Genomic DNA, 23438 nt, shown 5'->3' with positions numbered 1-23438 from the left:
AGCCATTCGAGGGTAAAAGAGGCAAGGAAATGGAGTCTCCTCCACAAGGAACCAGCCCTGGACACCTTAATTTTAGCCTCGTAAGACTCCTTTCGGACCTCTGACGTCCAGAAGTGTAAGATAATAAATGCGTATTGTTTTAAGCCACTAAATTGGTGGTCATTTGTTAAAGCAGCAACAGGAAACTAATACAATTAATACCAAGACAGTGTGTGCCTTTTTCACACTCATTCTCTCACACGTGGACGGGGAATTTTCCAGAGGCTACCTGGCGTGTGGCATCACAACAGACTAAATGCAGAAGCAGATGTGAGAAGACAGACATCTTCCATTGAGACAGACGTTAAAGAGACTTGCGAAAATATAAAATGTAAAACTCTTCTCACCAAATTTTTCATTTTGAAAAATAGGTATTTCTCATAAAAATGTTGCTTATGTTAACATGTCATGGGTTTATTACTGCTATTTTTAAAAAGATGAATAAATACATATTTTAAATGTTTCTCAGTTTTGAGTTCTAATACGGGCTTTATTGATAGTTACAAACTACATCAACAAAAGCTCTTTGGGGTCCTGCCTGTAAGCAGTCGTGATCCTGAAATGTTTGGGAACAGGTCTGCTAGAAGTTGAAGGGGCAGGGGAAGAGGTGAGGCTTAGTTCCTGGTGGTGTGCCCTGTGGCCAGGGGGTTGATGGCATGGATAAACAAGATGAAATGAATGACAAGTGAGGGGCTTGGGGGTTTCAGTCATCCCAGGAACTCTGATCCTGGAACCAGACAGAAGGGGAAGTTTGTAATGTTCATCAACAGTCCCCTGAGTTTCACTTTCTGTTTCCTGAATTCCTCTAGTCTCTGAGCTAACACTGCAGAGAAGATAAACAGAAAGTGGGAGGAGAAAGGAAACAGAAACTAGGTGGTGTGATAACAAATGAGAAAAAAACAAGAGCAAGAGCATGAGTCCCCGTTTACTTAAAAAAACAACAACAACAAACAAAGGCAGGGAGAAAATCCAAACACTTACCCCCACCGGTATAAGTGCAGGAGAATCTGGATGGCTTCATCGTACTTTCTGATGGCCAAAGAGAAGTTCCCATTCTTAAAAACCTGGTTGCCAGATTCTTTCAACAGCTCAGCGTAAGCTGTGGGGTCCATCCTGTGAGGAGACGGAGGAAAGGCTGGCTGCCCGCCTGAACAGGCCTCCTTCCCCTCCACATCTGCATCGCTGAGTCTGGAGAGGCAGGTTGTTCATCCTGGCCCCTCCCACCGGCCTAGGCTACACCCTGACCACACCCCTCACCACCCGGGAACCAGACTGGGTGTCTGCTCTGATGAGACGGTTTCTTCCTCAGTTCTCTTCTGACCTCAGGAGCAGCAGCCAGAATGATTTCATTTATTCTGTGTTAATGACCAGCTAGGCTCTGAGCAAGGAGGCTGCTTCCATGCACAAGACGACATAAAGCTGGCAGCTAGTGGCAGCTCTTCCCATAACCGCCACTAGTATTACTCTCTGATTTACCCATCACAGCAGCCCAGAAGGAGGCTCTGTCCTCACTGTTCAGATGAGGAAACTGAGGCTCAAAGAGGTTCAAGTCACTTGCCTAAGGATCTGCTAATGGCGTTCCCTGATTCTGACTCCAATTCCAAGTTTCTGCCCTTGACCCTGTCCTGCATCACCTACTCATACAAGGAGTTGACAGTCCTTCCACTCTCTTAGAAGGAGGGAAAGGGGAGGGGAGGTACAGTCCTAAAGGCCTCAAGGGGCTAGGACACGGGGCCACCACCACTGCCTATCCCACCCTCCTCTCTTCCTAAAAACACTAGTAAAATAAGCCTCAGAGTATTTGTCTCTGAGACTGCCACTGCCTGCTTACCTGTCTGCATCCCCCAGGAAGCACCTGCCTCTTTCATGACTCTTGTTTTATTTATTTTGTAATGCTACGGCCTAACACAGAGCGGGTACTTAAATATTTGTGGTGTAATGAATTTGAATGCCAGACTCAGACAGGCTGTCTGTTACTGATTCTCTCTGGTGTGGCCTGGGTGGTTGGAGAGAAGGGCCTGGAGCCCTGCCCACCTGATGGGCCTCAGCAAGTATTTGTTGAACCAAGGTAGTGGAGAGGAGAGGCCTTGGAGAGCCCTGAGAAGCAGCTGCCAACGAGGCAGGGAACAGGTGGGGGTCAGGGACTTCCATCACGTCATTTCATTCTTACAGTCCAGTGGTTAAGACTATGTGCTTCCACTGCAGGGGGCACAGGTTCGATCCCTATTGGAGGAACTAAGATCCTGCACGCCGCGCGCTGTGGCCAAATAAAAAGTAGGGGTCAGAAGAGATGTCCCTTAGAATTTTCTCCTCCCAAGATGGCAGCAGCAAAGGCAAGGCAGTGGGGAGGTTCTTAAAAATGAGGACACTTCAGGTGGCTGCATAGGCCCTGCACCTGTGGGGTCATACAATTAAAAAAGGCCTTCTCGACCAGCACAATTCTTGGATAGAGAATAATTCTTATTGTTCTTATTTCAAATCTTGTTGAGGGGTTTTGGGGCTGGGGAAGCAGACTCAAGCAGATAGAAGTGGGGGCTTATTTTAAACCCATATGAGCTTATTGGGCTTCTGAACTGCATTCCTGCGTTCCTCAGGCAGAGCTGTACCAGAATGAGGCATGTGATTGCTAAACAAGTCAGAATACGAAATTCCACCTAGACTTTGCATTAGATAATCTCTCAATTTTATGGCTCACATTTATACAGAGATGACAGAGTAGAACATGAAAAAAATTTAAAGAATTGATTGAATAGAGAATAAAAACATGTTTCTCTTTCAAATATTGCAGGCCAGTGTGTCCAATAAATAATTTTAAACTGGCCATTTTTAGACAGCTAGAAAAAGGAAATGGCTGTAACAACTGACAAAGGGTTAATACCCCACTCCTTTTTTTTTGGCCACACCACTCAGCTTGTGGGATCTTAGTTCCCCGACCAGGGACTGAACCCAGGCCCACGGCAGTGAAAGCGCTGAGTCTTAACCACTGGACCGCCAGGGAATTCCCGATACCCCTCTTTTATAAATACCTTTTCACTGCAAGAAAGGACCAACAACCCTGACCAAAATGCGTAAGGCCCTAAACAGAAAATTCACAAAGGAATACAAGTAATTGCTAAATACATGGAGAGTGGATACCCAGGTCCACCGTCACTAGTAAGCAAAGAAATGAAGAATTAAAATGACAAGGTACCACTGGGAAATACTTAAAAGAATGACCCCAAATGGTGGGAGCGGTCGTATCCTGCTTACAGGGTAAATATACTACATTGCTGATATATTTTTAGCCTCATGGATGTTCGCCACAGTGAAAAACCAGAAATAACCCTAAATATTCCATAATGTATAACGGATTTGAATTAGTTGTACAAGATCCATATGGTAGAACACCACACAGTTATTTTTAAAGTCATGTTGTAAAAGAACACTTAATGATAGGCTAAGTTAGTAAATGAAAGATATGGGCTACATAAAAAGGCGTATAATCCCAAATTAAATTTTAAACACATCTAATGTATTGAAAACACGCCAGAATGTTAACAGCCACACCACAGGGATTAGGCAGGGTTTTAATCTTCCTCTTCGTGCTTTTCTGAATTTCCAGTTGCCCAAGAATGTGCCACCTTCATAATCAGACCATAAATGTTATTAAAATGAGACTCTTTAAGGGCTTAATTGAAGAATTCAAACACAAAACCTTTCCACTGTATTTACAAATACAATAAAAACTATTCACGTCAGAAATTTTTTTCATACTCCTCTAGAAACCAAGAGTGAGCTCTTAACGTTATGTGAGTAGACATCAAATGTATTCATCCACTTACATCTCTATTTTTTCTTGGTGCGATCACGTGACAGGGGAAAGGGAGATTGCCAACCACAGGGAAGGCTTTTTGTTTCTCAGTAGGATTTATTTACAGTTACATCCTCATTGCAGGGGAGAATGCTTTATATCTCTGCCTTCGAATACTTAGGGCTCAGCTATTGAGCCTTCTTTTTAACAAGTGAGCAGTCTATTCATAGGATGAGACCGTTAAATACAAGTGGTAATAATTTACCATAATGCCAATACCCTTGAGAACGAATATGTAGTTAGCACCTGCTACATGCTTTACAACATCACGTCATTTCATTCTTACAAGAAGCCCCAGGAGGTAGGCTTGACTGTGTCCCCATTTGACACAATATGGGGAAACTGAGGCAAGGAGAGGTAAGCGCCTTGCCATAGTCCCAGGGACAGTGGTAGTGCTGGAATCCAAACGTAGGTGGGCTGACTTTGGGAGCTCGACTCCACTCTGAAGAGCCAAGGCAGAGGCTAAACGGTCAGCAGGCAGTCAGACCCCTCAGAGTGGGACACTTGCTGGCACCGAGCGATCACACCCCTGGCACTTTCAGTTTTGTCAGCGGAGCTAAAGCTAAAAGGTTAGAACGTAAAGGCAGTTTCACAGGGGTAGAGTTGTCCTCTGCTCAGTTTCATTACGTCCCTAGGAGGATTCAAGGTCCAGTTGTTGGGAGGTGGCCAGGGCTGCCTGGCAACAATGGAGGAAGTAGATGCAAGAAAAATGCAAACGCACTGGGGAGGTTCTGAAACAAGCAAGTTTGAAACAAAGCAGATGCAGGTTGTTGTAGTTTTGTGTGTGGGGTGTGTGTGTGTGTGTTTATTTTGTTTTGGTTATCGAAGGATAGTTGATTTACAATGTTGTATTAGTTTCAGGTGTACAGTAAAGTGATTCGGTTACACATATATATGTATATATCTATTCTTTTTTTTTCAATTATTTTCCATTATAGTTCCATTGTGTATATACACATGAAGTTTTCTATAACTGACTTGTAGGAGCAAAACTGAAAACTGGGGTGGGCTCGGGGCAGCTGAAAGGGGCAGAGAGACGCTTTTCTCCTATCCCTTATCTGGGTACGACTTGACATCCTAACAGCAAATATGTTTACTTTTTTTGGTTTTTGGTGGTGGTGGTTTTTTTTTAAATTAAAATCCCTTCAAAACACCCCCAAATTAGTGGATGATCCAAGATCAACTCTGGAAAGCTGGGTGTAGAGACAATTCCAGACTGAGGCCAGAGACAGCAATTCTTAAAACCGACTCCTTCCTGCTCCCCACAGGAAGGCGGGTACAGACAGTCTGGGATAAATATCGAAAGTCAGAACTCATTCTGGGGACTCCAATTTGTTTTCTTTGTTTTTCTTTCTTTTTCTCTTGGGGGAACGGGTGCAATTTCCACGCTCCTTGCACTATCTTATTCCCACCTCTGAGCACCGTGCTGTCTTTCTATCCCACACAACATCTAACACATTGGGATGAATAATATCTGCCATCAGGAGCTAAGTTCTCATGGAATTCCTTCTGCACCACATTTTGGCGTAGAACGTGGGGTCACAGGTTGCCATATATCCTCCGTTTAGTGCCCGCAGTAGTACAACTAGAAACTAGCTCACTGTTCCACAGCTTCCCCATAAATACACAACCTTAAGTTTCCATCCTACTTATTCCCTTAAACAGAGCAAAGATGTGCAAAAGCAAGATACAAGTCAATGAAGCTGTTGTTGACCTTGCGAAGCAAGCATAAAGAAGGAAAGGTTCTGACATGATTTCATGAAGCAGCTTGGTTTCTGTCTGAGGGGGACAGAATAGTTTTAGTCCACTATTCAAGTTTGATCCCTACTGTTCAGACCTGTCAATACAGCCAATTGAAAGTCCTGTTTCCCCTGATATTCATATTAAGACTCGATTCACCTCAGATTGACTCACTCCTGTCCTGCAACTAACCAGTACTTCAAAGCATGTTTTTTGTTAAATTCTCGATTACAAATGGAACACGTCACTATGTGGAGAAAAGCAGAAGCAGGACTCCTGGGAAGTCAGTTATATTTACACTGCTTTACAATTTGATGTTTGCAGGCTTAAATTAACACAGGACAAAAAAAAAAAAAAACCCAAATAAGCAGAAACAAAAATCTTTTATCTGTCCAGCCTGAGGGAACAGACACAGATTTTCAAAGAAAAAACAGAGTAATAAGAAAAATTTTAACTAAAAAAATGTAAGTATATATTACACATAAAATTCTCATAGAAACTTAAAAAAATATCTCTTTATGAAATAGCCACTAGCACTCTTAAAACTGCAAAACTGATATGGAAAAAAACAAATAAAACTTTACTCAAAAAAACAGTCTTGAATTTTAACTTTTAATACTCAACATTATTCTGTCTGGAGAAATTCACTATTATAAAATATCAAATCCTCTCTAAATTAATTAATGTATTTTCAACAAAATTCCAATTAAAAAACAGGATATTTAAAGAAATTAATGCAAGAATTCTCAAATTCATCTCAGAATACACAAGACAGGATAGCCAAGATATTCTTAACAAAAAGAAAAGTATCAAGAGAAAAACCTTCTCCAACATTTTAAAATGTATTCATAAAACTTAACTAATTTTTAAAGTTTGATACTAACGTGAAAGCAAGCAGATCAGTGGAACAAAACAGAATATCCGGAAATAAACATACACTATAAAAGAATTCCATGTGTGAAAAAGGTAGCTTTTAAAATAGGGAAAGAATGAATCCGTTGGCACAACTGGTGAAATATCTGGAAAAGAAGTTAAATTTCTAATTCATACTATTTGCTAGGCCGAATAATAGACACACACACACACACACACACACACACACCCTTCCCCAAGGATGTCCATGCCCCAATCTCCAGAACCTGTCAATGCATTGTGTGGCAAAAGGGCCTTTGTAGATGTAATCAAGATTACAGACTGTAAAACAAGGCTATTATCCTGGATTGGGTGAGCCCAATCTAATTACATGAATCCTCTAAAGCAGAAAACCTTCTCTGGCTGGAGTCAGAAAGATGCTGGGGAAGAGGAAGGCAAGAGAGATGCAGCAGTAGATGTGAAACCCGAGAAAGACTAGCCCCATCACTTCGTGCCTCGAAGATGGAGGGGAGGCATCGTGGGGAGGAATGCAGGTGGCCCTGGAAACAGAGAGAGGCTCCTGGGTGACAGGAAACAGGAACCTTGGTCCTACAGCTGCAAGGAACTGGATGCGCCTACAACACGACTGAGCTTAGAAGAGGATTCTTGGGGACTTCCCTGGTGGTACAGTGGATAAGACTCTGCGCTCCCAATGCAGGGGGCCCAGGTTCGATCCCTGGTCAGGGAACTAGATCCCACATGTATGCCACAAGTAAGGAGCCCTGGAGCCGTAACTAAGGAGCCCGCCTGCGGCAACTAAGGAGCCCATGTGCTACAACTAAGGAGCCGGTGAGCCACAACTAAGGAGCCTGCCTGCCGCAACTAAGGAGCCAGCAAGCTGCAACTAAGAAGCCCATGTGCTGATACTAAGGAGCCCACGTGCTGCAACTAAGGAGCCCACCTGCCACAACTAAGACCCAGTGCAACCAAATAAATAAATAAATAAATATTTAAAAAAAAAAAAAAAAAGAAGAGGATTCTTGGCAGACCCTCCCTGTAAGAGCCCGGCCAGCCAATACCTTGATTTCAGCTTTGTAAAACCTGCTGCACAAACCCGGATGTCTCACCTACAGACTGTGAGGTAATTAATCTGCATGATTTTCAGCCACTGTTCGTGGACATTTAATATGGTAGCCGTAGAAAACTAATACATCATATACCAAAAATTCGTTTAATTCAATGAAAAAAATGTTAGTGTTAAAAAGACACCATGGCAGGGGCTTCCCTAGTGGTGCAGTGGTTCAGAATCCGCCTGCCAATGCAGGGGACACGGGTTCGAGCCCTGGTCCGGGAAGATCCACATGCTGCGGAACAACTAAGCCCGTGCACCACAACTACTGAGCCTGCGCTCTAGAGCCCATGAGCCACAACTACTGAAGCCCGCGCGCCTACAGCCTGTGCTCCACAACAAGAGAAGCCACCGCAATGAGAAGCCCACGTACCGCAACGAAGAGTAGCCCCCGCTCGCCACAACTAGAGAAAGCGCTCGCGCGGTAACGAACACCCAACGCAGCCAAAAATAAATGAATAAAATAAATAAAAATTTTTAAATGTTTAAAAAAAAAAGGTTAAAAAATAAAAGACACCACAGCAATAAAAAGAAACTGCTGGCACACACAGCAACATAAAGAACCTCAAAAACATTATGTTAAGCAAGAGAAGCCAGACTCAGAAGACTATATACTGTGTGACTCCATTTGGCTGATGCTCTAGAACTGGCATATCTAAGAAAGCAGAAGAGTGGTTACCTAGGGAAGGAGGAAGGACGACTGACTGGAAAGGGGGTGTGAGTGCACTTTCTGGGGGATGGAAATGTTCTCTACTGTGATTGGGATGGTGGTCACACAGGTATATACATTGCTTAAAGCTCATTGAACAGTACCCTTAAAATCTGTGCCTTTTATTAGATGCAAATATCTCATTTTTTTAAAAAGCATTGAGAGAAAGAAACCACAGCTACAAATTTTAGATTATCTTCAACTGCTCCAGGAGGAAACTTGGTCAGATCTAATCAAGTGCCACATACATAGGGCCTTTGACCCAGCAGTTCCACTTCTGGGAATCAATGTTACAGACCGATTGCACACACAGGAAATGGTAGATGTACAACGTTATTCACTGTCAAATTGTTTACAATAATAAAAGACTGGTACCAGCTTGAATGCCCATCAACAGAGGACTGGTTTAATAAATTATAGCGTAGCCCCCCCCCCTACAGTGAAGTATTACACAAGTTTTTAAAAAGAAAGAAAGAAAAAAAAAGAAAGAAGATGCTTTGTATTTACTGATCTGGGATAATCTGCAAAATATATTTGCACAAAGCAAATGCAGAACAGTGTGTACATTACGCTCCATTTTGTGCAAAATTTTTAAAAGACAGAGGGGAGGGCTGAATAAGAATATATATTTGCAATTGCTTATATATGCATAAAGAAATTCTGGAAGGATGCACCAGAAATAAAATTATTTACATTTATTGGGGTATGGGATGGAGGAGGGAGCGGGGAGACCTAATCCCGCCTTTTCATTGTAACCTTTTTGTATTTTTTGATTCTTGAATTCCATAAATTCAAAAAAGTTTTAATGCAATGAAAAAATTGTATGTAATCTTCACATTTGAGAAGGCCATTCTAATGATACCAAAAGCAGAAACCATACAGTGATAGCCATGAATTCATTAAAAATTTAAAACTTCTGTACATCAAAAAGCCCTGAAAATAGTTTAATAACACCCTAAGTAGCAAGATTATGGGTGGAGAATTACTCTCACATACAGCTAATGGCAAGATTAAGTGGTGCAGCATCTGTCTTCAGAAATGCACAAACTTCTCACACAGCTGCTCGGAACTTATTCTACAGACCTATTTCATTCAAGTACATGAGGATGTTAATTGCCTCATTCTTTGTCAAAGCAAAAGGGATACAAATCCAAAAGCCCAACAAGTGGAGACGTTTATATAAAGAATGTACAGCTCAGTAGAGAACACTATAGTTGTTAAAAATATAAGGCTGATCTAAAGGAAGAGGAGGAGATGCCAAGATATGCAATGAAGGTGAATAAAGCCAGCTGGAGAACAATTTGTAGAACAACTTGGAGAGAGTGAGGATAGATTTGTGGACGTGTATATGTTGACTTGATCTACTGGGAGAATTTCTGGAAAGACACTTAAGAAATGAATAAGAGTGGTGATCTTTGAGGAGCAGATCTGAAAAAAATGGGGAAGATGCTCCTGAACTAGGAGAGTATACCTTTCTGTCAAGTCACCCAGTTTGTGGTTGCACAATTTCTTCCTGCAGACCTAGGAACATAATACAACACCTCTCTGAATATATTCTCAGAATTATATAAAGAGAAAGGATTTCAGAAAGTGAGATGGTTGGACTAAACTTTCCAGAGCAAGGAACCCCAGGCTCAGAGATTCGGGGGCCTGACCACAGTCACACTGGGGTGAGCACCAGGGGTGAGACCCAGGCTGACTCCTGCCCCCACCCAGCACCCTGGGCCACACCGCCTGTGGGTGGGCAGGAAAGCCAGGACCAGAACCTGGTCTTGCCCCCAGTTAGGAAGGTTCAGGTTAGCAGTACGGGCCGTGGTGATCCCTGCAGCATTTACAGAACCTTTGCTTTGTTTACCCAGCAAAGAGAAAATATTTTGTTAAAAACATAGCCCTGGGGTCATACAGAGTGAAGTAACTCAGACAGAGAAGGACAAATATCGTATGATAGTGCTTATATGTGGAATCTAAAAAACAGTACAAATGAACTTATATGCAAAACAGAAATAGAGCTACAGATGTAGAAAACAATCTTGTGGTTACCGGGGGGAAGGGATAAATTGGAAGACTGAGATTGACATATACACACTACTGTATATAAAATAGATTAACTATTTTTTTAAATATCTTTATTGGAGTATAATTGCTTTACAATGGTGTGTTAGTTTCTGCTTTATAACAAAGTGAATCAGCTATACATATACATATATCCCCATATCTCCTCTTGCGTCTCCCTCCCACCCTCCCTATCCTACCCCTGTAGGTGGACACAAAGCACCGAGCTGATCTCCCTGTGCTATGCGGCTGCTTCCCACTAGCTATCTATTTTACATTTGGTAGTGTATATATGTCCATGCCACTCTCTCACTTCGTCCCAGCTTACCCTTCCCCCTCCACGTGTCCTCAACTCCATTCTCTACGTCTGCGTCTTTATTCCTGTTCTGCCCCTAGGTTCTTCAGAACCATTTTTTTTTTTTTTTAGATTCCATATATATGTGTTAGCACACGCTATTTGTTTTTCTCTTTCTGACTTACTTCACTCTGTATGACAGTCTGTAGGTCCATCCACCTCACTACAAATAACTCAATTTCGTTTCCTTTTATGGCTAAGTAATATTCCATTGTATATATGTGCCACATCTTCTTTATCCATTCATCTGTCGATGGACACTTAGGTTGCTTCCATGTCCTGGCTTAAAATAGATAAGTATTGATAATAAGGACCCACTGTATAGCACAGGGAACTCGACCTGTGTAATAACCTATATGGGAAAAGAATCTAAAAAGGAGTGGATATATATATATGTATAACTGATTCACTTTGCTGTACAGCAGAAACTAACACAACACTGTAAATCAACTATACTCTAATTAAAAAAAAAAATTATATATATATAGACACACACACACACAAACATATATACATAGCCCTGAGGGGAGGGGGGGCAAAACCATAGCCCTAGGATTTGCCGGTTTTCACAGGGGTTCCCTGAAATTACCAGTTAAGCTGAGAAAAATCTGTGATTCAAGGCCTTGAATGAAGGGTGGGAGGGATCAGCAGTGTTAACATCTGAAAATGGCCCCAAATCTTTCTCTACTGGGATTGCTCCTTTGAAAGGATGGGCCCAAGTACGTGGAGGCAGGCCCAGGGCCTCGAGTGGGCTCTGGGTGCCAGACCTCCAGGCCAGAGAGTCCCCCTTCCTGGGAGGTTTTGGACTGGAACTTTGGGAAAAGTTCCTCTGGTGGTGGCCGCTCGGGTTGGAGGCTCCAGAGGGGTGTGTGTGGCCTTACCCCCAACCCAGAGAAGAAACCACTCTGGGAGAGCGATGACAGTTCCTATACCTGGAGAGAGGAGAGGCAGAAGGAGGGCCTTCTGGGGCCCCACAAGTCCACATTCCCCTGCCTCTGAGGCCCAGCAGCTGCCCTGTACCTTCCCTGGTTGCCAAAGACAGCAGCAGCCCTCCAGAATTTTCCACCTTTGGCCTAAGTCCTTGGAGTTTTTTCTTTCATTCACTAGAAAGGAAGGAAGTGAGAATGGCTTGCCTATTTCACCCCTCTCTAAGACTTCGCGTTAGGCAAGGGTCCCTATCCGGGGTCCTGCCCCTCCCACCTGATGCCTCTGGTCACAGTACTCATGCCCACAGGGCCTGAGGAGGCCTCAGAATCCTTTTGGCAACATTCATTCTAGGTGGCCACACTTTCATGCCCCAGATGAATCCTGTGTGCCATTCCTAGTTTGCATAACAAAGACTTGGGCCAAAATCAATTTGTGCATCCAAGCATGAACACCCAAAGTGCCCTACAGCGAGTCACTTTTTCCCCACCTCACCCTCAGTTTTGTCTCCCCTAAGGAGGCATGCAGGCCCCGGAACAGGTGTCCCAAGCTGGGTTCACACACACTCTCCAGAGACATCGTCCCCATCAGCCTGCATTGCTACAATACCGGCCTTGTAATTAGCTCTCCCTGCTCCACACTCACCCAGTTCCTGCTCAGCCTCCTCATCGCCATCAGCAAGACAGTCCCCAGATCCATCAGATCATGTGCTGTGTTCAGGTTAAAAAAGCCTCCAGGATCATGAATGAGGCCTCCTCCACCCCCACCTCCTCTCAAGCACAAGTTCCATGAAAGTTCCAAAGGACTTTCAGACTCTGTGGCCCTTCTCCCCAGACACCTTCTCCCCTACACTCTACATCCCTGCAAACCTGTCAACGGCCATGCTCACCCCAGCTGAAGTCACCACTGCTGCTCTGAACGCCTCTGTCAGGCCCTGTGTGTAGCTTTTATAACCACTTAACGCTCTGAGTTAGGATCTAATCATTCTTTCAACATGTATTTCCCCCATAACCTCGATATTGCAGGCCTTGTGCTAGGTCTCAAAAGCTCCATGCTAGACACTGTTTTTCTGCCTTTCCCCAGTAGCCTGAACCCTTAAGGCAGAAACTAAGTTTTACTAAGTTTTATTATTTCTGCAACCGAGGACTCAGCGTTGTTGCCTGAATAAATGATTCTCCGGCTTTCTTTACCTATCAGAAACAGATGATTAAGCGGGAGAAATGGGAGCGGAAGAAAGGTTTGGGGGGGTTTCATTTAAACTAGCCAATTTCACTGGTGGTTTGGCTTTCTGGCCATCTCTGGGAAAGCCAAGAAATGTCAATTGTTCCCTCGGAGAAGGACACAAATTTAATAAAAGCCAACCACACAAAGTACAAACCAGAAACAACGAGATGACTCCAACCAAAATAAAACTGCCAAAGCTGTTGACAATTTGGGGAAAACAAAGGAGAAAGATGTTTACCCAAATTTATAAGCACCTGTTGAAAATTCACAGTCAGCAAACAGGGCCACGTATCACCTGTGAAATGACAGTCCCAGAGATTCAGAAATGCTAAAAGCAAAGAATAACCCTGTAGATCATTGGTAGACTTTTGGAACTGACAAACAGTAACATTTGCACACACAGAAAAGAAATCGAAGGGAATCTAAATAAGGTTGCCAACTCCTTAATTTGCCAAATCAGAACTTTTTTTTAAGTGTACCATCTTTATAAAGAAATAAATAAAGGTGTACCATCTGCCGTCCCCATAATTTCACAAGAGAAGGAGTATTTTAACTCCAATAAATAAATAAATAAATAGGAGGAAGAATGTAAACTCAGACTAAAGAAATTCATTCTCAAGGAAGGAAGAGCTAAGAGCTTTCCAGCACATTTTAGTCTTGGATAGAGTGCAGATGGTTTGGACCCTGAGAGGCAGATGTTCCAAGTACCTAAAACCACCGGGTCCCTGGAAGATGCTCAAGAAATATCGCTGAAGGGCCAAGATGGATGCATCTCAACTCCTGGCTCTGAAGTGGAGTCTCAATCCCTTGACCTCCAAAGAGGAAGGCCATAAGGAGGCCCCCCCTCCCAGTTGGTGGCGGGGGGTGGGCACAATTTCTCCTCCATGTGTGTCACAGATTGGCCTTTTTGCACTGCTCAGTTCGAATGAGAGTAGTCCCAGGCAGCTGTGTGATAACAGGTAACATTCACGGAGCACTTACTATGTGCCAGGCCCTGTGCTAAGCCCTTCTCAGACATTTTCTCATCAAATGTCCCTGACAATGCCAGTGAGGGAAGTATAATTATGATCCCAATTTTACAGATCAGAAAACAGGTTTAATCAAAGAAAAGGGGTGGGGGGGCTTCCCTAGTGGCACAGTGGTTAAGAATCTGCCTGCCAATGCAGGGGACACGGGTTCGAGCCCTGGTCCGGGACGATCCCACATGCCACAGGGCAACTAGGCCCATGCACCACAACTACTGAGCCCGTGAGCCACAACTACTGAAGCCCGCGCACCTAGAGCCCGTGCTCTGCAGCAAGAGAAGCCACCGCAAGGAGACACCCGCGCACCACAACGAACAGTAGCCCCCGCTTGCTGCAATTAGAGAAAGCCCGAGCGCAGCAGCAAAGACCCAATGCAGCCAAAAATAAAATAAATTTATTTTAAAAAGGACAAAAAAAAAAAAAAAAGAAAAGGGACTTCTCCAAACAAGGCACAAAGCCAAATCTGATACCAAAATCTGTGTTCACAATACCCCAGAGAGATGAGGTGAACAAGCAGTCAGGGGGACTGGGGGAAACAGGAAGGGTGGCCTTGAAAATCAAAATCAAACCTGCAAAAAAGCGACCATGAAAAGCTGGCATTCCACACTCTGCCCCAAGACAAATGAGGAAGTTACACATTGGCCAGCTCAGGCTGCTCATAAGTCTTGACTCAGTATCTGTGCTAAATCCAGGCTGCCCAACTACTGCCACAATCCCTTCATTTAGGCTTCCCGCTCTCCCTCAGAGCACCTGGGAGCTACAGACGGTTGTGAAGTTGAAGCAGCCCCTACAAGGGCATAAGCCCCACCCCCACCCCGCCCCCGTGACAGCCCATGAACAAAGGTGCTTTCTCATTCAGAGGAGAACTCAAGTTGGATAACAGCAGCCCAGTCATGCTCACCTCCGCATCCCTCCCCAAGCCCCTCTGTAATACTTTAGATGCAGATTAATGGCCTCTGTCCCACCTCCCACCCCTAAGACCACAGCAACCTGCTTTCCCCTCGGTCTGAAAGGCAAGACAAACCCAGCGGAGAGCCTGACACACCATCCACTGGGGCATGGGAAGGATCTAGAGGTGCCCAGGAGCTCCCCATAAATAAGCATCTACAGGTGTCCCTGAAGGGCATCCCCTCGAAAGGAGATCCCTTAGCAGTGCTGGGGGGACCTGAGGTCTAGCCCAAGTTCTAACACCAGCTGACAGTTTCCTGAAACACAGGGCTTTGCACTTGGCCTTGAAAAAAATACGAACTTGGGCCAGGCTGAAAAGATGTGGTCATCCACTCTCCCAGCCTTCTAAATAAAATACAAAGCTGTTACACACACACACACACAAACGCACACACACACACCCCTTTCAACTTCCCTTTCCAGCCTTCTTCATGTTGTAACCACATGATCCCAAATTCATCTGGCTCCCTCCCTGTCACATGCCTTTGCACAGCGTGTCACAGGGCCGGGGCCAGCACCACCGGGAGGATAGGAGTGTCTCTCTCCTCCTCACAGAAGAGAAAGTCCACAAACCTGGGATCCAGTTCCACTGGGCCTCTCCCAGGCCTGGTGTCAGGTAGCCAATTCCCTTAACCCTGGGCCTCAGTTTCCTTAGTGCAAAACAGGGACAGTATCACCTACATGACTGGACTCCCTCTTTCCTCAGCCAGTCAACAAGTATTGAGCACCTCCTGTGTGCCAGGCACTCTGCTGGATGCTGGGACATGGGAATAAGCAGGACTGACCCAAACCTCTGCTGCCCTCATGAAGCTTACATTCTGGTGCAGATAAACCTGTACAATGGAGATTGCTTATAATATTTTTATGAGGATTAAATAAAATAATATATGAAATACACTTAATATAGAGCCTGGCACAGAGTCAACTATTATTATTATCATTATTTTTATTATTATATTGGTGCATATAAGGCCTTTTGCTCACCACTATTCATTTTTTTAAAAAAATTTATTGAGAAGTAACTGACATATAACCTTTTGTAAGTTTAAGGTGTACACTGTGATTTGATATTTATCTTTTTTTTTTGGCCCCTCCTCACAGCTTGTGGGACCTTAGTTCCCGGACCAGGGATCAAACCCACGCCCTCCGCAGTGAAAGCATGGAGCCCTAACCACTGGACCCCCAGGGAATTCCCGATATTTATCTATTTCAATATGATTACCACCATAGCATTAGCTAATACCTCTATTATGACACACAAGCATAATTTCTTTTTTGTGGTGAGAACAATTAAGATCCAGTCTCTTGGCAACTTTGAGATTTATATACAGTACTGTTGACTATAATCACTAGTCTGTGCATTAGGTCTCCAAAACTAGTAGTTTTAAGACTGTACCCTTAAACGGCATCTGCCGCGGCCCCTCCCTCACGGCCTCCTGCGCATGCCCAGGGGAAGACGACGCCCTTCCCCCATAGAGGAGGACCACTTTTCAGTCAGGGTTTAAAAGCAGCTGCGCTCCCCAGTCAGAACCTCCAAACACGCTCTCAAGGTCTTATTACCTCTAGTCTGTATGTAAGGAAACGGTGCTCGCCATTATTCTTCATAAGAAGCTGCCCCTTTTACCTGGAATGTCCCCTCTCGCTCCTGGCGCCCCTCAATCTGCCTGCTGGAAGTGCCCTCCATCTGTCCGGGCACAGCTCAAAGCTGACCTCCCAGACTTCGTCCTGGAAAGGATTCAGGATCTGGGAACCCTCCCGGAGGGCTTGTCTGTAGGTCCACTCACCCTTTCTCACAGGGCTGTCTGGCACTGCCTCTGTTCTGACCCCGTTAGCAGCGCCTACGTCTTGGGTGTTCACACCCTTCATCGGCCAGTACGGGCCCTCAGGTATATGAGGAGAGAAACTGCCTTGGAAAACAGAAAAGCAAAAAGAGGTGAGATACTGACGGGAGGAGAAAGGGTATATTAGAGAGAAAGTCTGAGGCCAGATTACGGGGACCCTTAGTACCTGGACAGTAAGTTCAGACCCCAGACGCCAATAAGCCTTGGAAGTCACCCATTTTGGAGCCTCCAGGTAGAGTGGACTCTGATGGCGGAGGATGAGCTGGCCCGAGGGTGACCAAAGGAGACAGCCCCAGGGCCCGCAGGTGGACACGAAGGTCATCCCAGTTCAAGGCTGTGATCCGAGTATTTTTCACAGTAAATCCAGCAGCTCAATAGAGCACATAATTCTCTATATTTTCTGTTGTTGTGCAGTTTCCCCCAAAATGGCGTGGTTTCCTCTGAATATGCCACCCAATAATATGCCCCTCTGGCATAATGACTATTTCGAATTAAAGGTACTTGACAAACAGCCAGTGCGAAAAGGACACTGTGACCCTCCTTTGTCCCACTGGAAGCAGAAAATAAATTTCCCATGTGAAAGGCACCCTCCCTGTACCAGGAGGGTAGAAGGCATCCTTGTCACCAGGGACAGGGAATTTAGGGCCAAGAGGGCTGTATAAACAAACCTTGTTACTTTTTCACCAATTTATTACCCCAAGCCCCTTTGTCTTGTCAATGCTTCACAAATGTATTGTTTCTTTGCCTAAAAGGTATAAAAGCTTCCTGTATTGGTCACTTCTTTGAGTCTCATATTTTTATGGGGCTCCCATACGCAGGAAATTTAATTTGTTTTTTTTTCCTGTTAATCTCGTATGTCAATTTAATTATTAGAACCAGCCAAAGAACATAAAAGAGAAGAAGGGAACATTTTTCTGCCCCTACACCTTCAAAAGGTCATCACCATTTTCTAAGGCTAGCAATCCCGCCCCCTTTCCAAGTGCTGCCCCCATTGATGGGAGGACTCAGTGCTTAAAAGATAAAAACATCTCAATCTAGATGTCATCGGAACTTCAAACACAGACATAGCTAAACCCAGACGTGGCTTGTCTCCAACAGACACACAGGAGGTCCCACCAGCTCGCCAGACTCACGGAAGCTCAGACGAATGTGCCACGGGGGTGCAGGTGGGCACTGATGCTGATGTTCAACACCCAGGCAAAAGATGGAGTAGATCAGGTAAGCTGGGTCAGGGGGTCACAGGTAAGGCTCATTCACACTTCCAGATTTTCCACAAAATCAAGGAAACAAGGCAATGCTTACTTAGGAAATTTGAGACAAAGAAAAATGTCTGATCAGGCAGAATGGACAACCTCACTAACCAAAGGAAGAACACTGCTCTTGGTTTGGGCACTATGAGATTTTGGGCTTCACAAGATGTCTGTTTACCTGGTTCAGTACCTTTTTTTTTTAAAGTTTAAACCCAGGGAGGGACTCCCCTGGTGGTACAGGGGTTAAGACTCCGTGCTCCCAATGCAGGAGGCCCGGGTTCAATCCCTGGTCAGGGAACTAGATCCCACATGCATGCCACAACTAAGAGTTTGCATGCCCCAACTAAGGAGCTCCGTGCTGCAACTAAGACCTGGCGCAACCAAATAAATAAATAAATATTAAAAAACAAACAAACAAACAGGGAATTCCCTGCCAGTCCAGTGGTTAGGATGCCACACTTTCACTGCTGAGGGCGCGGGTTCAATCCCTGGTCGGGGAACTAAGACCCCGCAAGCCATGCGTCACGGCCAAAAATAAAAAATAGAAAAATAAAGTTTAAACCCAAATTTTCTCCCCACTCTTGCCACTGTCCACACCATCAATCTCAGCAGTAACGTAAAGTGTCATCTTTGCTAAAGAGACTGTCCATTTCCCCCAAAGTCTTCTTTCTTGTAAAGATTTCTCATAACAAAGATTTCTTGGCCTTAAGAACCTCAGGCTACACTTCAAGGAAACTTACTACAAAAGGAGCCACGGTCAGCTGTGTCACTGACTGGAAACCCAGAGGCAGGGCACTGATTTGTCAGCTCCACTTCTTCATCTGGAAAGGCAGAGGAGAGCTTGTTCCTTGAGGTCAATAAAAGCAATGCCACACCATGACAATGACCAGAGGCCCACAACCCAACCCCACTTCAGTTTTTAAAAACATCCTCAGGGTCACTTACCTTCCCCACCCAAACATGGGGCTTGCAGACTCTACTTTGGCTGCTAACAGAATCTTCATCCCAAGAAGCAAAAATAAAATAATAAGAGGGTACACAGCATAGCCATGGGACTTCAGTAGCAAGTGCAGGAAAACAGAACTGGTCAGCAAAGAGAAGTTTAAGAATTCCACAAAGACAAAGTCTCTTTTTGGTCTAACCCCAGATCTACTACTAATTAGCTATAATGACTACCAGGTGATGGGCCTCAGCCTCTTCATCTATAAAATATTCACAGCCCTGCTCCTGACCCTGCTGTGAAATTCTGCGCAGAGACTTAACAGAGTCCCCTTTCGAATTTACGAATCCAGAGCTTGTGGCAGCCTTTCAGCACTCTCCTTCCTTCTTCCTCAAAAAGAAAAGGAAAAAGACATAATGGCAAGAAGCCATTACTCCCCTACCTCCCCAGCACTCACACAAGACCCCTCTCACTGTGTTTACGGCAGGCGGCCAGCTTGGCAGGGCCAGGCACATGGAACCACAGTAACCAGAAGTACCCTTCAACCCGCCTTTGCAGCCACAACCTATAGTACTCTCCTTACTCAAGTAGGAATTTCCTTACTCAAGTTTGAATCTCAGCCTCCTTCATGTCTCCTCATCAACCAGCTTATCCCTTCCAAAGTTAGTTCCCAGGGAAATGCTGATGCTCTCTCCTCAGACCCTCTGGGGGTGCCCCAAAGAAAGCTTGCCACCTAGAATTGGTTAGTCAGTCATCAAATCAAGTTAAGGGATTATGACTAGCTTTCTTAAAAAACAGAAAATAGAATAGAATAGAAAATATCACTGTGCCTCTCCCTGTAGAGAGAATAAATATCCTGTGAAGCTCTTCTTGCAGTTTTGTACTGATAGATGTATGTGGGTGGGTGTGCTTCTCTATTGTAGATCTTGATCAGGAAAAGACTGAAAAGATCATAGGCCTGAAGCAGAGGGATCTGACCCTAGGGACGAATGCCACACACACCCATCCCACCTCCATGCCCTGTGGAGGATGCAAGGGCCGGCACAGGGTACTTAGAACTCAAGCATCCATCCTGCAATTCTACAAAACAGAGTTGACTACAAAACAGTTGAAACAAACTTCTGACTCTCCTACAAGGTAGTACTTCCTATAAAGCACAAAACAGTGTGAACTACAAAAGACCAAGCCATCCGGGTAACAGCCTTTCTTCAGAAAGGTGTCTGCCACCTTGGAGGCTCAGCACCAGGCAAGGGGCAGAACCTGGGTGCTGGGAACGAAAGGCCCTTGGCTCCCTGCTTTCTTCCCGAGTATGGACTGATTGGACCACAGGCAACTGGGCTGGAGACTAGAGACCTCAGAGCCCCCCATTCTCTCTCCTCTTTAAATTTTTGTTTTTTTCCAAATTGCACATCTCCCGAAAAATTTTCCCTAGGAAGCACCAAAGCTTGCAGCCTCCCAGAAACGCCCCCAGCTGGGAGCGGGGCTGCAGAAAGGCACAATTTCATCCGGGTTGCAAATGTTCGGGGCTCCTAGTGGGCGCGCGGCGAGGGGGCGGACTGCGCCTCCCAGGCTCCGGGCTCCGAGCCCGCGTTTGCAAACGCTCAAAAGCAGAAGCTTGGGCTTCTGGGGACTCTGCTTCTGAGCCCCGGGCCCCTACTGCAATCCCCTCCCCCGACTCGTTTAGCCGAGGACGGTGGGCCGTGAAGCCCCTTTCGGGCAAGCCCAGCTCACGATCCAGCAGGCTGGGGGAGAAGCCTGCCTGGAGCTGGAATCGTCAACCTCCTCCGGCCGGGAAGTGGCCAGTACTCTCCCAAGTTCCCAACAAATCCCGCCCCGCGCCCAGGCGCCTGCCAGCCCGAGGCGTGCCCCGGGGGCGCGTTCCCTGGTCTTTTCATTCGCGGCCCCGGGGTCCCCGGAAGGAGGCGGGAGGTGGGCCCGGGAGCGTCAGCTTCGGTGCCCGGGTGGGGACGAGGCAGGCCGCACGCCGCCGCAGTCCTGTCGCAGCGCGCGCCCCGTCCCCCTTCGCCTGGAAGGCCGTAGCCGCCCCCCGCGCCCGACCCCGCGCAGCAGGCCCGAGTCTGCACCTGGATGAGCGCGAGAGCAGCCCGCACGGCCGCCGCCTCGGGGGTAGCCGGCCCCAGCGCGGGTCCGCCTCCTTCCGGGAAGAGGCGCGGGGCCCGGAAGGCCGGAGGCGCCCCCCGCACTTCCCGCGCCGCTACGCACCTGGTTGCCCGCGGGTCCCACATGACCGGCGCCGCCACCTCGGGAGCCGCTTTCCGGGGGACAGGCGCGGGGGGGGGTCCCCTGCTCGCAGTGGCTCGGCCCCCGGGCCCTGACGAGCGGGGTGTGGGTGCGGGGACCCCGGCGCCCGGCTGTGTGCAGCCGCAGACCTATTCCATGTTCCCACGTAGTTGCGACGGCCCGAAAACTGTCACGTGCACGTCGCCGCTGGGTGGGAGGGGGTCTTTGTCACCGTGTGTTCAAAAGAGGCGTTCGATGTATCCCATCTTGCGAGCGAGCGCTCCAATAGGGTGGCTCTCGGCCGCCTTTGGAAAACGAGTGCTTCGAGCCGGTCACCACGAGGGACCGGGCGAGCATACAGCACCCCTCCGACAGGTTTCGGTCACCGTGACTTCTCGCCCTAGCTAGGTTGCCGCGATTGTCGGGGGGACTGAGGAAATGGTCAGCCCACGGCCTTGGCCCGCCTCTGCCCTTGGCCTCCCGTCCCCGACAACAAAGAAGCTAGGGGGACAAGCCCGGGGTCGACGCCCCTCGTGCCCAGCAGCTCCCACTTCTTGTTTGCCTCCGTTGAGTCTTTCCTTGCATATGGAGTACTTACTGTGCGCTCGGCCCTCCATTGTAGGAGTGCTGGGGATTCGGGTGGGAAGAGGCCGGCAAGGCCGCCGACTTCCAGACGCTCACTGGCTTGTTCACGGCGCCGGCAGAGGAGTGAATCTCTCACCGCAGACGGGAAGAGCAAGGAACCTCCTGGAAGGGCAGTGACGACCTAAGGAGTTGGGGGGCAGTTAGGACGACCTCAGGCTGTCATTGCCCCTTCGGTTGTTGGCGCAAAAAGCTGCACAGCCTCCTACCCACCGCCCGTGCTTGGTCCTCAACTTCTCTGGGACGGGGATCACTTTCCTCCACGCCGGGGATCTGGCCCAATCAGAGAGCGGAGCCCGCCGCCCTCTCTTGGGCGGGGCTGTGGCCGACACTGCCTCCTGGTGGTTCTCCCACCCGTCTGGCGGACCACTACACCGGACGGGCCCCGTGGAGCTTGAGAGAGAGGAACAGTAATTTCCAATGAGGCAGGGAGGACTCGGTGACCCGTGGGCACACCAAACGCACACAGCCTGCATACTTCTCTGCGCTGCTTCCTGTGACTTAAGAACTAGACTATCAGTCTAGCCAGTGTTCTCCGTGCTTCTGGAACTCACCTCCTCCCACTTCTTCTATCCATTAATCTCCCCATATACCACACGGCATCACTTCCAGTTCAAAAGCTTTCAGTGGCACCTCCATTGCCCTCTAGTAGCTGGGCATTTGAGACCCTTCACAATTTTACCCTATCCTTCCAGTCTTATCCTCCTCATACACACACTCTACCCCAGTGGTTCCCAAACTTGACTGCACACAGGAATCACCTGAGGGTCTTTCAAAAAATACTGATGTCGGGGAATTCTCTGGTGGTCCAGTGATTAGGACTCCATGCTTTCACTGCTGAGGGCCCAGGTGGGGGAACTAAGATCCTGCAAGTCCCCCCGCATGGCCAAAAAAAAAGAAAAAAAATACTTATGTCTGGCCCCTACTCCTACTTAATCTTAATCTGATTTAATTGGTATGGGGTATGATATGGGCCTCAGGATTTTTAAAGGCTCCCCTGGTGATTATAACATGAAATAAATTTGGGAAACACTGTTAGTCTCCAAATCATTGTAGCTATTTGGCATTTCCCTGGCATCACTGGTCCTTTCACTTTTAAGAAAGTTGACATATCCTTTCTTCAATGTTTTTCCCAACATCTCCCAGTTCTGTATTTAGGAAAGGTCCATGCCACCTCTTCCAGCATGTCTCTCTCTCTCTTTTGTTTTTTTTTTTTTGCCAACTGCAAGGAGTCTCTTTTTCCAGAAGGCCTAGTCAGGTTCTTACATCAAGGAGGGCAAGCCAGGAGATTGGTGAGTGCAGATGGTTTAAAAGGTGCCTCTAAACTTTGATGCTTTAACCAGTTTCCATAAACATCTCAGAGTCGTACTTCTTCCTCTGTATCTTTTATCATAGTCTTCTAAACAGTCACATCAACTTAAAACAGTTCTCAAAAGTCATCTTTTAAAAAAAAATTGTTTCTTCTCTCTCTGATATTTTTTATCTGCTATTTTTATATTTTTATCAAAATTACTCATTCTCACAGTTAAAAGAGCATTCCCCCCTCCACATGATCTATTCCCAGGGGCAACCACTTTTACCTCTGTTAGCTGATCGTTTTGATGGCTGTGTTTGTGTCTCTAAATAACACTCTACTTCTTGTTATTGGGTTTTTTTTTTCCAGTTTTATGCATCATC

The 23438-nt window shown here is 46.3% G+C and overlaps 1 protein-coding gene across 4 annotated transcripts in view; it reads right to left on the bottom strand.

The window, feature by feature from the left end:
- TRANK1 (tetratricopeptide repeat and ankyrin repeat containing 1) overlaps positions 1-18747 on the bottom strand; it is an 82173-nt gene extending 63426 nt beyond the window's left edge. For 2 of the 4 annotated variants that reach the window (XM_061196483.1, XM_061196487.1), the window contains exon 1: positions 1021-1224. In XM_061196483.1, coding sequence (XP_061052466.1) covers positions 1021-1151 — 131 coding nt within the window. In that variant the 5' untranslated portion in view covers positions 1152-1224. Of the gene's footprint in view, positions 1-1020; positions 1225-16631; positions 16685-18678 lie in introns of those variants that run through there. The other 2 variants (XM_061196485.1, XM_061196486.1) reach the window with 2 other exon arrangements.
- Between the last annotated feature and the right edge of the window lie 4691 nt (positions 18748-23438).

Source organism: Eubalaena glacialis, chromosome 7 (assembly GCF_028564815.1).
Source record: "Eubalaena glacialis isolate mEubGla1 chromosome 7, mEubGla1.1.hap2.+ XY, whole genome shotgun sequence".
Lineage (NCBI taxonomy): Eukaryota > Metazoa > Chordata > Mammalia > Artiodactyla > Balaenidae > Eubalaena > Eubalaena glacialis.
The sequence above is the reverse complement of the archived record's forward strand: the minus strand, read 5'-3'. Positions and strand labels throughout refer to the sequence as shown.